We start from the raw sequence: 15,121 nt of genomic DNA on the forward strand, positions 1-15,121 counted from the left end.
TATAATTCATCTGTGGGTGTTACCTGGCTTGCAGGGTGCAGAACTGGTGGGTCCGTTGGCCCTGCCATAGGGTCCAGAGGGCTCATGGCCACCATCTCCCCATCCTCCTACTCCCCCTGAGGGCTTGCCCCAGGCAGAGGTGCCATTGTCCACACTTGATATTGGAGCGGCTGGCTCTCCCCAAGCAGGCTCCGACTTGGGTTGAACATTTGGAAGCTCTCCCCAACCTGGAAAAAAGAGGTGAAATGATGAATGAAAAACATGTTTCACTGAATTTTTACTTTTAACTTGAAGTTATACGTCATTCCCCCCAAGTCCTTCCTTGAGTACTTGGAACAATGGAAGGATGCTCCCAAGTAGTAGAGTAGTGACAAACATATTGGTTTTAGTGAGGCCTTAAAATCTGCATTTTACTCATGCACAAGTCAGATCTTTAACACTCTTTTACCAAAACGTATATTATGATAATCCAAGCAACTGAAAACCCCAGCACTGTAGTTGCATGTTAATAAGAGAGACTAACAGTAAGCTTTTCAGTAAAGATAGTACCATGCTGTTTGTAAATAAAAGCCTTTCTGCCTCCTCATGCTCAACCTGGTGATTACTGATGAGGTATAAATTTGATCAGCACAAGTGTGTATTAAGGTGGTCAAGATGCTTTTTGGTAGCTGCAATGCAACTGGTAAACAGCGGGGGGCAATCGTCTCATTCACAATCAAAAGGAGATGAGACTGTCTATATGTATGGCCTTTGTTTTTACAGATACTTGACTGAACTGGCTGCAGAGGTAACTTAACCTTGCTATAAAGTTGTTAATTATGTATGCATGACCATTAAGATGCCCTCCATAACTCTGAGACTATCTGCTTAATAATTATTGTGAGATCATTCTTACAAGAAACAATCTTTAAATAGAATAACCATTTCAAATTTTTTTTTGAAATTTTTGTAATTTTGTAATTTTGTCACATTGTGTGTTTATGAGCAAAAACTAAACTATCTTAAGATTTGTCACTCCCCATACTTAATTAATGATCAAGACTGACTCTAAAACCTAATACCATTCAGGAAAACACACCTATGCTTTGGATCCTAACACATCATATTTTTAATTTTTTCGTTTTTTTTTAAAAGAAAATCTGATTCTGTATTTTGCATTGTTTCCAAGTAATATCAAATTAGTTAAAGCAACACTAAAGGACTTGGTTACACTTTACTTGAAGGTATCTGCATAAGAGTGACATGACACTGTCATGAATGTGTGATAAACATAAAAAAGTCAAACGTTTATGACATAATGCTTCTTTTAGTAAGTGTCATTTGGTTTTGTCATGACAAGTTAGGGTTAGGGTTCATGTGTCATGACAGTGTCATGTCACTCTCATGTAGATACCTTCAAGTAAAGTGTTACCAAGTACTTTTCCCGCTTTGGTCCCCCTACAGGTTGGAAGCAGAATTGTCCATTACATTATGCAAGTTTGACAGATCGGGTAGCGGATCAGTAGTTTGAATGAGACATTACAACAGCAGCAATGGACAATTTTGCTTCCAACCTCCAGGGGGACCAAAGCGGGAAAAGTGCTTTAGTGATGCTTTAATAAAGTTGTTTTTGCCTTTTTATGTTCCTTCTGTATCTTAAATTGCACTGATAATTGCTCCTAATTTTGTTGTATTTAATTCAATGACAATAAAATTCTTTCAATTCTATAAACAAATTTGAAATTTTAAACAAAACAGATCAGCCATACGGTGTTACCTGGGTTGGCGAGGGGGGGTCTACCCTGGGTCCCCACACTTGGATGTGGGGGGCCATTACTGGATGACCCATTGTTGCTTCCATGATGTTGCAGGTGAGTTGGGGGCTGGCCATGATGGGGATGGTGGTGCATGTGGTGAGTGTGATGGTGATTGTTGTTGCCAGGGCCGACAGAATGATTGTTGTTGTTATTGTTGGGGTTAATCCCTCCACCATTCTTACTGGAAGGTGGACCGCTATTGCCTGTGTTATTATTGGGATTTTTGCGATCCCACATATTGACAGTCTTGTTGTAGGTGTCAGGATCGCCCCAGGTGGACGTTCCATCGTCAATCTCCATCTTCCTGCGGATGGAGGGAGGGGAGGGCTCTTCCCAGCCGGTGGGATCCATGCCCTGGTCCTGTTTGCTGCCATTGCCCCAGCTTGATGTGTTCTGCTTCACAGTAGCAGGCCCACCCCATGATCCCATGCTTCCACCTCCTCCGCTACCAGTGCTGCTGCTGCTGCTGCTTTCCTGGGGCTTGGAAGAGCCCCATGATCCTTGTACAGGGCCATTGGCACGTGGGGTCTCCCCCCAACTGGTATTGCTCACAGTAGGAGCAGGCTTACCCCAGCCTCCTCCTCTATTTCCTCCCCTGGGGCTTTCCTTCCATCCACCACTTCCTCCATTTCCTCCTTCTCCTTCCCACATGCTGCTGGAGGATCCGTTCTTCTTGACCTCCGGCTCTCCCCACTCCCCTGTGCTGGAGCCATTGGAGCCCCCATTACTGTTGCCCCATCCAGGGGAGCTTTTGGGGCCTTCTCCCCAGCTACTAGGCTGATTTTTCTTCTGGCCATCATCCCAACTAGGTGACTTGTCCTCAGAACTCCAGGATGGTGTGCCTCCATTTCTAGGACCATTGGAAGGCAAAGGGTCACCCCAGCCACTGTTAGTGCCATTTGGTGCATTGCTGAGTGACTGTGGGGGGTCCCCCCATCCAGATCCAGTCTGGATAGGCTGAGGTGGAGGGGCTCTCCAACCTGAGGATGATGATCCTTCGCTGTCACTTTTTTCTCCAGACCCAGGTCTCTGACTGGGGCAAATTTTCGAGTTGATGATACCTCCATTAATGGATGAGGGTCCACCATTAGAGCTGGAGCCTCCGATGGTATCTGAGCTACTTTTGTTCTTCCCATCATCAATATTGGCTTCTTCCATCTCCCATACAGTGTGCTGCCGGATGGGGGTCTGTCCCCAACCCGTATTACTCAGCACCCTAGGGTCCAGGTCCTGCCGGGGGAACAGAGGGGTACAATCTGCGCTGGAGGACCTGTCTCTGTCGCCAGATTTACTTTCGCTGCTGTCCCCGCTACCGTCGCTTGCTGGGGCTGTTCTGGGCTGCTGGCCCCATGAGCTAAGTTGCTGCTCTTGGCCTGAACCAGAACTACCAGCATCCACTGAGTCCCAGCCTTTAGATGCATCTCCGCCCCCTGAAGATTTCCCCCAGTCACCCCAGCCACCACTTCCACTACTCCCACCACCACTGCCTTGGCGGCCCCAGGCAGAAAGACCTGCAGAGGGGGTTGAGTCCCAGCCTGAGTCCTTGGGAGAGTCAGCTGCCTTGGTTTCTGCACTATCCCATACAGAGCTGCCTGTTGTGTCCCCATTGAGCTGGGATGATTCAGTGGGTGACTGGCCTCCCCAGCCAGTTAACCCATGGATAGGGCTCATAGGCTCATGAGCTTGCTGCTGCTTAGTGTGGTTTGGTCCATCAGTGTTAAGTTTAGAAGGTTCCATTTTGAAGGACAAGCTTGTGTTGGCTGAAGGGTGCTGTTGATCATTTTCGTTAGCACTTATCATGCCAATCCAACCTCCCCCGCCATTATCTGCACCTCCCTGGCTCCCATTTCCCATGTTTCCATTGCCATTAATACATGGCGGGAGGGACTGGGAGTTTGACACAGCGTTGGGGCCAATACTACAACCCCCACCATCCTCATGTCCCAGAACAGGCCAGGCCGATGGGTTGGCATTGGGATTGAGGTTCAAGTTAAAATTGGGAGAACCCCAGTTATTGGGCGCTCCTACTCTGCCACCATTCATACCATCTTGTTTCCCATCTGAGCACCAGCCTCTATTACCGCATGTGTTGGCTGACCCAGGTCCCGTCATCATGTTATTGTTAGCTTTAAGAGAAGGGTAGTGGGCCTGCTGGCCTGCTGCACCTGTGGCCATGCTCAGAAAACTACTACTGGTGGTGGTAGTGACAGCACTGTTGTCTGTGTTAGAGCTAGCTGAGCCCAAGGGGCATTCTGGTGCTCTGGGGTGGCTGGGGTCACTAGTGCGTCTGATGGAGGGCCAAGCTTCTGTGTCACTTTCGTCAATAATCACTTCGTCCCAGCTATTGGCACTGAATGAGCTGTCAACTGGCAAAGAGGCTCCCCAATGAGAGGTCTCATACTGGGGAACGGAGCCACTCTGAAGGGATATGTCTAAAGAGAAAAGAGGGAGAGAGAAAAGAGAGGTTGAGACAAAGTACAACAGACAAACAGAATACAGGAAGTAGGTGAAGATCATGAATCAGCAAGCGAGAAAAACAAAGGAAGATTTGAGTGACAGAAGATGCAGAAATGCAAGAAGAAATAAAGAGATGAAACAACATGAAAAGAATCAAAGAAGGAAAGAGAAGGAAAAAGGGGGGATGGTGTGGGGGAAGAAGAAATACAGAACAGGTTAGACTAAGGAACATCCTGTAATATAGCCCCCTAAGTCCCCTGGACCAATTGTATCTGATTGGCTGGTTATTGCTAGCAATCAGACGTATTGGCAGGAGATGGTGGTCACACTTGCAACAACACATATTTAGAATGCACAGCCAAGCATGCTCCATACCAACTATGGCATATCTATATATCTTGGTGCAGTTGGTCAAACAGACACAGGGACATAGAGCCCTGACTTTCTTGTCTTTATCCATCTTTCTTTCCTTCTTTCTCTTCTCACTTTTTACGTAACTTTCTTTTTCACTCTCCTTTCCGACCCGTTTCCTCGTCCCTAGCTGTCTTGTTTTGCCCCTTACATTTCTTCCTTCTTACGATCTAGCTGCCTTTATCTATTACTCCTCCTCCCCCTTTTCTCTCTCTGCCCATGTCTCCTCTCTTACTTTCTTCCCCTCATCTCTTTCCTCACCCTTTAATTTCTCTCTCTCTTGCCCCTCTGCTCTCCTCTAAAACAAGCAGTAAGAGGCCCATCCGTCTCGATCGTGGCTTTACTGACTGGGGCTGTGAAGGGAAGCCCAAGTGGAACGCTGCTCATTTATTGGAATAAAACCAGGACGGGTTTTCATCCATCACTTCCTACACTCCACCAGGCCTACTCCTCCTCCAACTGCACTACACTAAGAAACCACAAACACTTCCTCCAAACGTGTGTTTGTCTCTGTTGGCTTCTCACTACTTGCATATACATAGTACTGAAAAGGTACATCAATTTTTTTAATCAAAATCTGGGAATTAAGGATGGCATGTATATCTTGTCCTACTACTTACAGGCTTTAAGCATGATTTACAAATTAAGTACCACACCACCAAAAAAGCATTTCCAACGATTTTCTAACCAACATGGTATTGCACACAAGAAATTTCATTAGGCAGAAAAGCATCCCCTTAAGAGGGGGAATTAATAATAGACTGATTCAATGCTGTAAAGGGGTAATCAATCAATGGGAGGCAGCTAATCAATGATCTTATTAATGCTAGTGGGTGAGAGCATGCAGGCTATTGATCCAGCATGCAAACATCCTAACCACTAGGACAGCCTAACGCAATGGGCTTAGAACCAATGGGAAAAGCTGGGAATATCAACAGCATACAGGCCAACCAATGTTAAGGAGAAATTCATCCAGTAACTCTTGGAGGAGAAAGGCAAATTCATGTGTATTATGAAACAGCCGATCCGTGTACAAGCTAGATATTTATCCGCATTTATTTTTTTCAACATATAGCAAAAGGAGACTTTTCAGGGGTAAAAGAGCAGATATGTTACTGCATGTAAATACAATGTATTCTTGAGCAAACATAATATTCCTAATAACAATGTACACTCCTAATGTGTTTTGAAGTTGGCTGAAACATATTAAACATGAACAAAGTGTGATACCTAACCATATGCAACATAAGCAGTTCAACAAGCATTAGAAGCCTTCTAGACAATAATACATTTCTGAGACCATCCTGAGCAGCTGCAGTAAGGGTGGCTCACTAACCTTTAATTATAAGACCCAGACTGTGTCTGTAAAATATTTGCCTTGTTTGGTAATTAAGCTGTTTTATGCCATTAGATTGTTGCAGTTATTTCCATAATAGCTATAAGTTATCCATCATGAGATAAAGACCCAGTGGTCAAAACAATTCAGTCAGATGAGAGAAAAGTCCATTTGTTTAAGGTGTGTGGACACACAAACACTGGCAGATATGTGGCTTTAAGATGCTGCGCAACATGCCGCAGAATGGCTGTGAATGCAATTTTCGCCTCAACACACTTATCTCCACTCCCCAGGCAGCCCTATCGCACAGGGTTGTCAGACTGATGGCGCGCGCACACACCACACCACACACACACACACACACACACACACACACACACACACACACACACACACACACACACACACACACACACCCTATGAAATCAGTAAAACACAGAAAAAACTACTGAAACATCACAGCAGATGTAATCCCTCACAACTGCTGTGACGGTGCCAATTGTTTTAGAGTAAAGTGAGAAGTTGATCAAACTATAAAACCAGCCAGATGTCAGCCTTCAATTGGAAAGCCTTTAATAGGACTATCCATGAGTTTTCTTTTCCATTTGACAATAACTTGGTTTCAACGCCTGGACTAATTTTGGTTTGAATGACAAATGTCTAAGGTAAAAGTAATGCCTGCAAACATACCTGTTCAATTAAACTTTTATTGCTAAAAAGTGGACAGAAAAACAATTGTTGGGTGGAAACTGCGAGTTGCCCAAAAGACAGCAAGCCAATATAACATTAAGGAATACTTTTGGATGATATTCAAGGGAATTGGAATATAACAACATATACAGGTGTCAGATAAACTAGACATATTGATAGATGAGATATGTTAATTATATGTAGTTATCTTAGTTACAAAAGCATTTTACATGCATCTCAATGTAGGTGTTTTCAATGTTCGAGTTCCACTGCAATTTTGCTTGTAGAGTAGCTCCGTTTCAAAAAAGGCTGGTTTGGCACTACTTCAGATCTATTGATCTGGCTCATGACAGCTTGCCACACAGTCAATTTGTGAGAAAAAAAATTAAAAACAATTACCCATTTATCACTGCAAACTCAGTGGCTTGTGGGAGTTTTGTTTTCAAAAATGCTGAGAAATGTGACAGTAACATTAAAAGCTACTTGTGTTACTGCCTTTCTGTTTAGTCCTAGCTCTGTCAATGCTAGCTTTGAAAGAGAAGAAAAGCACCATTTTATCAGACCTAAAACATAGCAAAGAAGTGCAGAGGCTGCAGCCTCAGGGAATTTCTTTTCAGTTGACCACTCACCCAACGGGTTTCTCTCTCTCTCTCTTTTTGTCACCCATTCTGTTGCCTAAAGAGTGTACAAATAGGTTACATGATAAGTTAATCAAAGCGTGGAAAGAAGTCTTTTTTCTTTTTCTTTTTTTAAATGACTTCTGTCACAGATAGTGTAAACAAACCAAATTCTTAAAAAACAGAACAAAAAAACAAGGGTGTGCATTGCCTGTTGTAGAAAAAAGGGGTCAGTCAGAGAGAGAGCGAGAGTGGAAAAATACCTGAGGAGAGGCGCACCAGCAGCACTCCAGAAGCAGAGTGCTTACACAGATCTATGCAAGGATGGGAAACAGCAGAGATCCTCTTAGTATGTCTGCGGCAAGCTACCCAGTCAAACACAAAATCCTCACACAACCAAATCACTGCTGCTACATCTTGGACCAATAGCATGTGCAGTTACTGAATGTGCAATGCAAATAAGAAATGTGGGTAAAAAAATGAAACATTATAAGCTCTACAAAAGGTGTATTTATTGCGGGACAATTTTATTTGGATTGCATTATACTGAATGGGGGCTACTTCTGTAGATATGTACATGTACTAATGCAAAACAACCTCTCTTTCCTTTCACCTCAACATGTCCCACTTGTTCCACTTAAACTCCCTCCCCAGACACTCCAATATTAAAGGTCTTGCTGATTCTTGGTAAAGCAGTGATTTGGCAGAGAAGAGATGAAAGCAAGCTTAGCATGAAAAACAAAGAAAAAGGGGAAATTATTACCATCAACCATTTACATCAGTAATGCGGGGATGCTTTCATTCTGGTTGCAATTAGGAGGGCAGTCACCAATTACACAATGTGAATGAAAATAAAAACTAAGGGACCCTAAGATGCTTCCAACCGGGACCAAGATTGCCTTTTTTGTGAATGTGTAAGTCCATGCATGCATGCATGCAGGTACAGGGTTGTTCTCTTTACTATATAATGACAACAACAACTTAAAATAATCTAAATAAACATTATTATTTATTATTATTATTATTATTAATGCACACACCAGCCGAGCATGTGTGGAAAAAGTGACATTAAACAGCATAAGCAGAAATAAGCAAGAGATGAGCTTCTGATGAGACTAGCTGCCATCATAAAAATGGGCAGGTAGCCAAGAATTAAGTGCCTCCCCATCCACTTTGAATAAAATGAAATGCAGGGTGACAGAAAGAGAGAGAATGGTAGGGAGAGATGAAGGAAAGTCTGGGGGGAGGGGTTGGCATTTGCAGTGACAAGGGAAAACAAGGGAGACGTTAAGAGAGAAAGAATTGTTTTTTGTTTTTTTTTTGGCCATTTTGAGGACAGATGAAAACATGAAAGGGGAGAGAGAGGGGGAATGAGATGCAGCAAAGGGCCGCAGGTCGCAGTCGAACAAACGGCTGCTGCTTCGACCAACAGAGCTAACCTGGCCACAAGAAATAAAGCATTAACAGACTAAGAGATATAAAGTGGCAATAAATGGAATCCTTAGATTCTTTTTATTTTATGTGGACTTTTCCCTTTATCACATAGTGGATAGCCATGAAAGGGAGAGAGAGAGATTGGGGATAACACGCAGGAAATGGCAGCAGCTCGGATACTAACTCGCGCTGCTGCAGGACTCAGCCAACATGGGGCGAACGCTCTTACTGGGTGAGCTAGCGGCCGCCCTTGGAATCCTTAGTTTGAGCCGAAGACTACACATGGTTTTTTCAGAGCAAACCGTGGGGTGACATAACACCAGAACCAGGACAGGAGGGGACGTTTAGTAGGCTTTTGTCCCTAAATAGAGCCCCTCTCTCTCTCTCTCTTTGAGGGGTGCTTCACAACCACTTGGATCAAAGACCGCATGTACTTGTTTTTTACGGAAGCAGGGAAAAAGAAAGACTGAGGGAATGGTCACAGGAGGGTTTAAAAAGCTCATTATTCATGTCTGTTTACCTCTGCTGAAAGAAGAGAAAAAAAATAAGAGAGCGAGACCATGGTGACTTCTCTGGTTTCCCTCACATTGGCTGGATTAATGAAGCCACTAGGGGGTTCTCTCACTTGTGTGTGCATATGTGTGTCACAGCCTGAGCACATGAAGCAATCTATACCTCCCTGACTTCATTAGGGCCAAGTAGTCTTGTGATTATGATTTTAAAACCTAATCTAAGTGGTAGATACTACATCTTAATTGTACCATTTTTGAAGAAGCAGACCTGCATTTTCAGGAGAAGGTACTTGAAGAACATTACACATTTTAAAATTAAAGGTCTAATATGTACCATCTTTACTATTATAAATGCAAAAATGACGGCAATGCATAATCAGAAATTTAACAAGCTAAGTTGAAATACTAACTTTTCTGACAACAATGCTAATGCCATTATTTTCTCCTTTTGAAATTGAAAAGTTTGTTTGTGTTTTGGCTTGTGTGTTATCAACTTTCCAGACTTGTAAAAATGTAAACCCAGCGCGTCAGGACACAACCTGGCAACCACCATGAACTTTGAGTCTGTGGAGGAGGGGGCGGGGGAGACGACTGTCTACCGTATATTGAATTTGTACTGCAGTTACCATTTTAAACACTAGCTGTCAGTATTACATATTGCACCTTCAAGAAATTGTTAAGCAATGAAAAAAACACAACCCCATACACCATTATAGTATATGCCTTACTCAGCCCATCAATTTTTTTTTCTTTCAGTTCCACCTTTATACTAAGCATTTAACTTAAAAAAAAGATCAGCTCAAAACCCCAACTGCTTTACCTGCAAATCAAAAGGGCCCAAATGACAGGGCCAAGTGTTTTAAAAGCACCCAGCAGAGTGCCTTCTGGCTACATGCTCTGTCTGGGTGACCAGCAAACAGCTGTTGGGCTGCAGTTCCCACAGTCTGAGAACCCCACTCCAGCACCTGCTCCTGGGGAGCCTGTCTGGACGGCTGCTGGCTACTCCAGACTACTTAATGGTCCCCAGTCAGCTGGAGAGATGGGGATGGTAGGTGTGTTGGGGGAGGGAGAAGGGACAGGGGGTTTCTGTCTGGTGTTGGGGACAATTAAATGGGGTTCAGAGAGCGGAGGTCACTTGGGAGTGGTGTCAATGCCCTTGAATTTGGAAGGGGTTGCCTTTCATAATTTGTGGATGTTGCAGAGTGTGTGGATGGTCCCTAGTGGATAGTGTGTGGTTAATGTTACTGTTGTGTTGCCTGGGCGTTCCTCTTTTTGTAGATTGTAACATAGCAGTAACATTTAGGAAATAAGCACTTCTCCTTGTTGTTAACAGGTTGTATGTTTACGTTTGATTAGCATGGAATCAGCTGTTGAGCATTTAAATTTTAGGGAAAATAACTTTGATTTACTCTACAACTCAGCTGGTCGTTGGTAGCTGATGGTAAAGTTTTGTAGTTCACGGAACCTTTTGAAGTTTGTCTCCTTTAGCAATTAGGTGCTGCAAAGCAGAAAACAAAGTTGCTGCCCTAAGGTGGCAATTTTAAGCAGTAACCAGGTAAGAGACGGTAAGACGGTTATCCCATTACACATGATGCATCTATTGTTTTATGTCTACGGCTTGAATGTTATTAGTCACACACACTTACATTTTATATGGCTTCTAACCTAAATCAGTATGATTTTCCTGAACCAAATGTGAGAATAAGCAAAAAATGTTAACCACATTTAACCATCTTAGGATATCTACCCAATAATACTGCAGTGTGGCTGGCTCATAAACTAACATGCATGTGTGTGTGTATGTCCGTCCGTGTCCACTAAACTCTGAGCCAGCTGGCCTGCAAGGCAGACCTGATCTGAGAGGACACAACTAGGTCAGACTAGTGTGTTCTTATTGCTGCACAGCCACTACATCTATGCAAATGTGTTTGTGTTTGCATGTTCACAAGTGAAAAAGTGTGTACATCATTACATCCATTTGGGCCACCGTAACCTCACCAGAGAGGTCAGAAACATTCATTTCATACTTGCTTACAATATTTAAAACTTATCTGTACTTGCAGGCAGGGACTTTAAGTTAATTCTAAAGCTCTTCCACTACAAAAGCAGTGATGTTTTATGCAAATAAAGCCAATGTTTGGGCTTACATCTTCAAGTTCAGGGTAATAGGTTTAACTACAATGTCCACTCTCTAAATGATGTATGCTAGAATCTTTGCAATACCAGGGCCACTAGCTTGAGGCTATTTACTAAGCAGACAGGATAGAACAGAATTTAAAGTGGAAACCCTCAGGACAAGAACCAGAGGGGAAGGGGGTGAAAATCCAGCCAATGGCTACTACGCCACGGGCTGCAATGTACTGGGAGGCCCCTGGGAAGGCCAGGGCAAAGTAAAGGCCAAACAAGATAACAACCAGTGGATGTGGACAATAATAAAAAGGACGTCATAGGTTACTACACAAACCAATTTAGCGGGACTTGTCTGAAGCAAAAAATATATAATAAAATATATTCTTTTAAATCTAAAGGCTTCAAGGTATTGCTTCTCTTGAATGAGTTAAGCCTGCAACCAAATTTAGTTCCTGGCCCACAGCAACGGAGACCCTGCAATAAACAGCTAAGCCCAGAGAATAATATAATACAAAGTTTTCAGCTTCTACTAATAATTAACAAAAATAACCATTAAGGATAAAACAAATCAGTCTCAATTACAGTTGCACAATTGAAAAAAACTGACATAGCAATATTCTTTCGTACTGGTATATATATATATATATATATATATATATATATATATATATATATATATATATATATAAAGACTAATTTTTACAAGATGACATGAATAGCTCTTTTTGGAATTAAATCATTCTCGAGTACTGGGGGGATTTTGTATGCGAGTGCATCTACATATAAATAAAAAGTGAACCATTTTTTGTTTAACTTAAATACTTTACAAACACCGAAGCAAGTGAGCGCTGACTACTCTTCTGAAGTGATTTTGGAGAGGGACATTATGTAGTTGTATATACACTGGTTGACTGACATGACACCATGGTATTCATATAATATTATCAATCCAGGTCAATTATATTAATAATGAATGCATGTTTCTTCCGCTAAATTTTGCAGGTGCGTAACATTAGTTAGGACAGACCCCTTGCTTCCTTAGGCCAACTATACCAGCTTTAGCCTGGCTGGTAGTAGCTTTCTGGCAACTCTGCGTTGAAAAATGGCTGGGACATGTTGTGATAATGTTGCATTAATCAGGTAATTTGGTGTCCTCGGCTGCCTGTCATAAAGGAGAAGGGTCAGCCAGTAACAATCATGTACAAGGGGAAAGGTTAGAGTTTACTATATCCAGCAGCAAAAATGTTCTGGCGTTAATATCGCACATCCTGCCATGTGACTATCGCACATGCGCACATCGTGTTGTATACAATGAAACAACATTTTGTGCAGACCTAGTCTCAATTATTTAATGTTTAGTTGTTTGTGAAATGCTGAAAAACTGTACAACACTTTTCATTAAATGGACTAATAAATATGGCAACTTGTAAAAAAAAAAAAAAAAAAAGAGAAAAAAAAAAAAAAGGCATCCACTAACAGCCTACACAGAATAAGCTTTTGTTTGATGCTGTGATTGGTCTAAGTACAAGAACAATGGGGACTCAACAGAACATAGAAGGACCATTTGACTCTGTGATGCAGAGGGCTGTAGTTTGCTGACTAACAAGTTTTGCACCACAGCTGCTGCAGATTTGTTTACTGAGTGCCTGGTATCGTCCAAGCAAATGCTGAGTTGGTAATCGAAGGTAGCACACAGTGAAAAGAAGCATTGATGAAAAGAAGGCAAAAAATTTTTTGAGAAGAGAAACTCCACCAAGATGCGAGCAGATACTCATGTAACCATCTGGTAACCTGAACATTAAAACATTGCATGATGGGCTAATGAGATGTCCTTGCATCTATGTCTTCAAAGTTACAGTGTTTTGTGTTCAAGGATGTGAGCTGCATTGTGCGTCTGTGTACACTATTAAGCAGATGGTTGTGATTTCTTGACAAAGAAAATCCCTTATCAAAAAAATAAAAAATAACAATACAAATCTAAAATTCTTGAGTGTGCGTGCGAAAAGAAATGCAGTGATATCCATAAACTGAGGGAAAAACTGGAGTAATAATGACATAAATAAATCATGGTCATACATTATCAACACATTACTTGCATACAAATACATGTACGAAAGCTGCCGCAAAATGAGCACCTTAAAGGGGTTCAGTATTAGTGATCTTGAGTTCATTAAAAGATTACTGCTGGATACAGAGGACTGAGTGAGTGAGTGAGTGAGTGAGTGAGTGAGTGAGTGAGTGTGGTCCTATGAGTCGAGCAAAAGAGAATGCAAAGGCTTCAACAACAAAACTATATTCTTCTGACTTAGACTAAAACATCTAAACAACATTTTCCAAGGCTTTGAAAATAGTTGTCATTATTATTGCCAGTGTTATAAGCGCGTGGATCCAGACTTGCACACTAATAGAAACAAGCATACAGCTATCAGAATCATTTCAGAAGGCCAAAGAAAGGAAAAATGGAAAATTCATGGAGCAGCCAATTGAAAACAGCTTAGACTTGAGTCTTAAATTTTAATTTGGGCTTAGATTGGTCAGCCAACCCACATTATTCAGGAGCTGTATCTTGTCATTATTTTACACTGACAGGAAGCGAAGGAGTGCCGTTAAACTACAATTATAATCACCATAATTTATTATGCCTATAAAGCAGTAAATCTGTCAAAGCTGCATTACATACCACTGTATCTGTGCCAAGCTAAACTGAATACAAAACATTCTGTTATAATTTCTATATATAAATGTCTAAAATTTCCCAACATGTTAAATATAGTCAAAATATAGCTGACATGCACAAAAATGAAAACGATATGAGACTAAATGAAGTTCATAAGGTGAGACAATTTGCACACAGCCACCACAATAGCATTAAAATGAAAAAATAAAATGAAGAATCTATTTCAGGGCAATTTTTCTTTTCTTTTTTACTGTATTGACACAAACCTGGGTGGTGTTTGCTTGCAGTGGACGTGGTAGAGTTCGGGGAAGTGCTGCTGGTAATCGTAGAAGAGTAAGAATAAGATGAAGGCGAAGAGGAGGAGAAAGAGGAACAGAGGGTGAGAGCGCTGAGGGTTTCTGCAGGCAGTGGCTGGCCTCTCTTCAGTAGCTGCTTGTGCTCCTGCTGGCGGAAGCGCGGGGGCACCTCTCTGGGCGGATAACGAGCACTGGCAGAGGACAACTGGCACTGCGGCTGAGGGGGAGTCTGAGTCGGGAGTTGGCTACTGGAGGAGGCTCGCTTGCCATTGCCAGAAGAAGAAGTGGAGGAGAAGAGGGGCAGCGTAGGGCTGGCTAGGTGGAGGTGGTGGGGTGGGCCGGGACTGGGCTTAGTGGGAGCAGGCTCTTGCACTGGATGGATACAATACACAGACACACACACACACCAAGGTATTAATGTCCGAGTTAACCCACTATTAATCATTTATATAAGAAATTATATTTGGCTAACATTTGACATCAGTAATGAAAAAATAGCAGCTAAAATGTTTTGGAAGTAAATCCTGCAGTTGTCTCTAAACAGTTTGGTTTTCTAATACGTCAATTCAATTTAATCAATTCCTTGGTAATCCAAATTGAAATGATGAAACAAGGGATGCAACTAACTATTATTTTCATTGTCAATTAATCTGTTGATTATGTATTAATTATTTGATAACTTGTTTGGTCCATAAAATGTCTATATAAAAAGGTAAAAGATTTCAATCAGTGTTTTTTCAAAGCCCAAGATGACGTCCTCAAATG

The 15,121-nt window shown here is 42.1% G+C and overlaps 1 protein-coding gene and 1 long non-coding RNA gene across 5 annotated transcripts in view; one reads left to right on the forward strand and one right to left on the reverse strand.

Moving 5' to 3' along the window:
- The window catches only part of LOC116695324 (uncharacterized), a 16,022-nt gene extending 3,657 nt beyond the window's left edge, over positions 1-12,365 (forward strand). The window contains exons 2-3 of the long non-coding RNA XR_004333426.1: positions 6,134-6,135; positions 12,178-12,365. This is a non-coding gene — a long non-coding RNA (uncharacterized LOC116695324). The remainder of the gene's footprint in view (positions 1-6,133; positions 6,136-12,177) is intronic.
- tnrc6c2 (trinucleotide repeat containing adaptor 6C2) overlaps positions 1-15,121 on the reverse strand; it is a 61,504-nt gene that overhangs the window by 21,229 nt on the left and 25,154 nt on the right. For 2 of the 4 annotated variants that reach the window (XM_032525500.1, XM_032525505.1), the window contains exons 4-6: positions 14,327-14,728; positions 1,757-4,228; positions 24-227 (exon numbers count right to left, since the gene is read on the reverse strand). In XM_032525500.1, the coding sequence (XP_032381391.1) occupies positions 24-227; positions 1,757-4,228; positions 14,327-14,728 (3,078 nt within the window). Of the gene's footprint in view, positions 1-23; positions 228-1,756; positions 4,229-12,987; positions 13,006-14,326; positions 14,729-15,121 lie in introns of those variants that run through there. The other 2 variants (XM_032525523.1, XM_032525516.1) reach the window with 2 other exon arrangements.

The sequence above is a fragment of the Etheostoma spectabile genome, chromosome 2 (assembly GCF_008692095.1).
Source record: "Etheostoma spectabile isolate EspeVRDwgs_2016 chromosome 2, UIUC_Espe_1.0, whole genome shotgun sequence".
Classification (NCBI taxonomy): domain Eukaryota; kingdom Metazoa; phylum Chordata; class Actinopteri; order Perciformes; family Percidae; genus Etheostoma; species Etheostoma spectabile.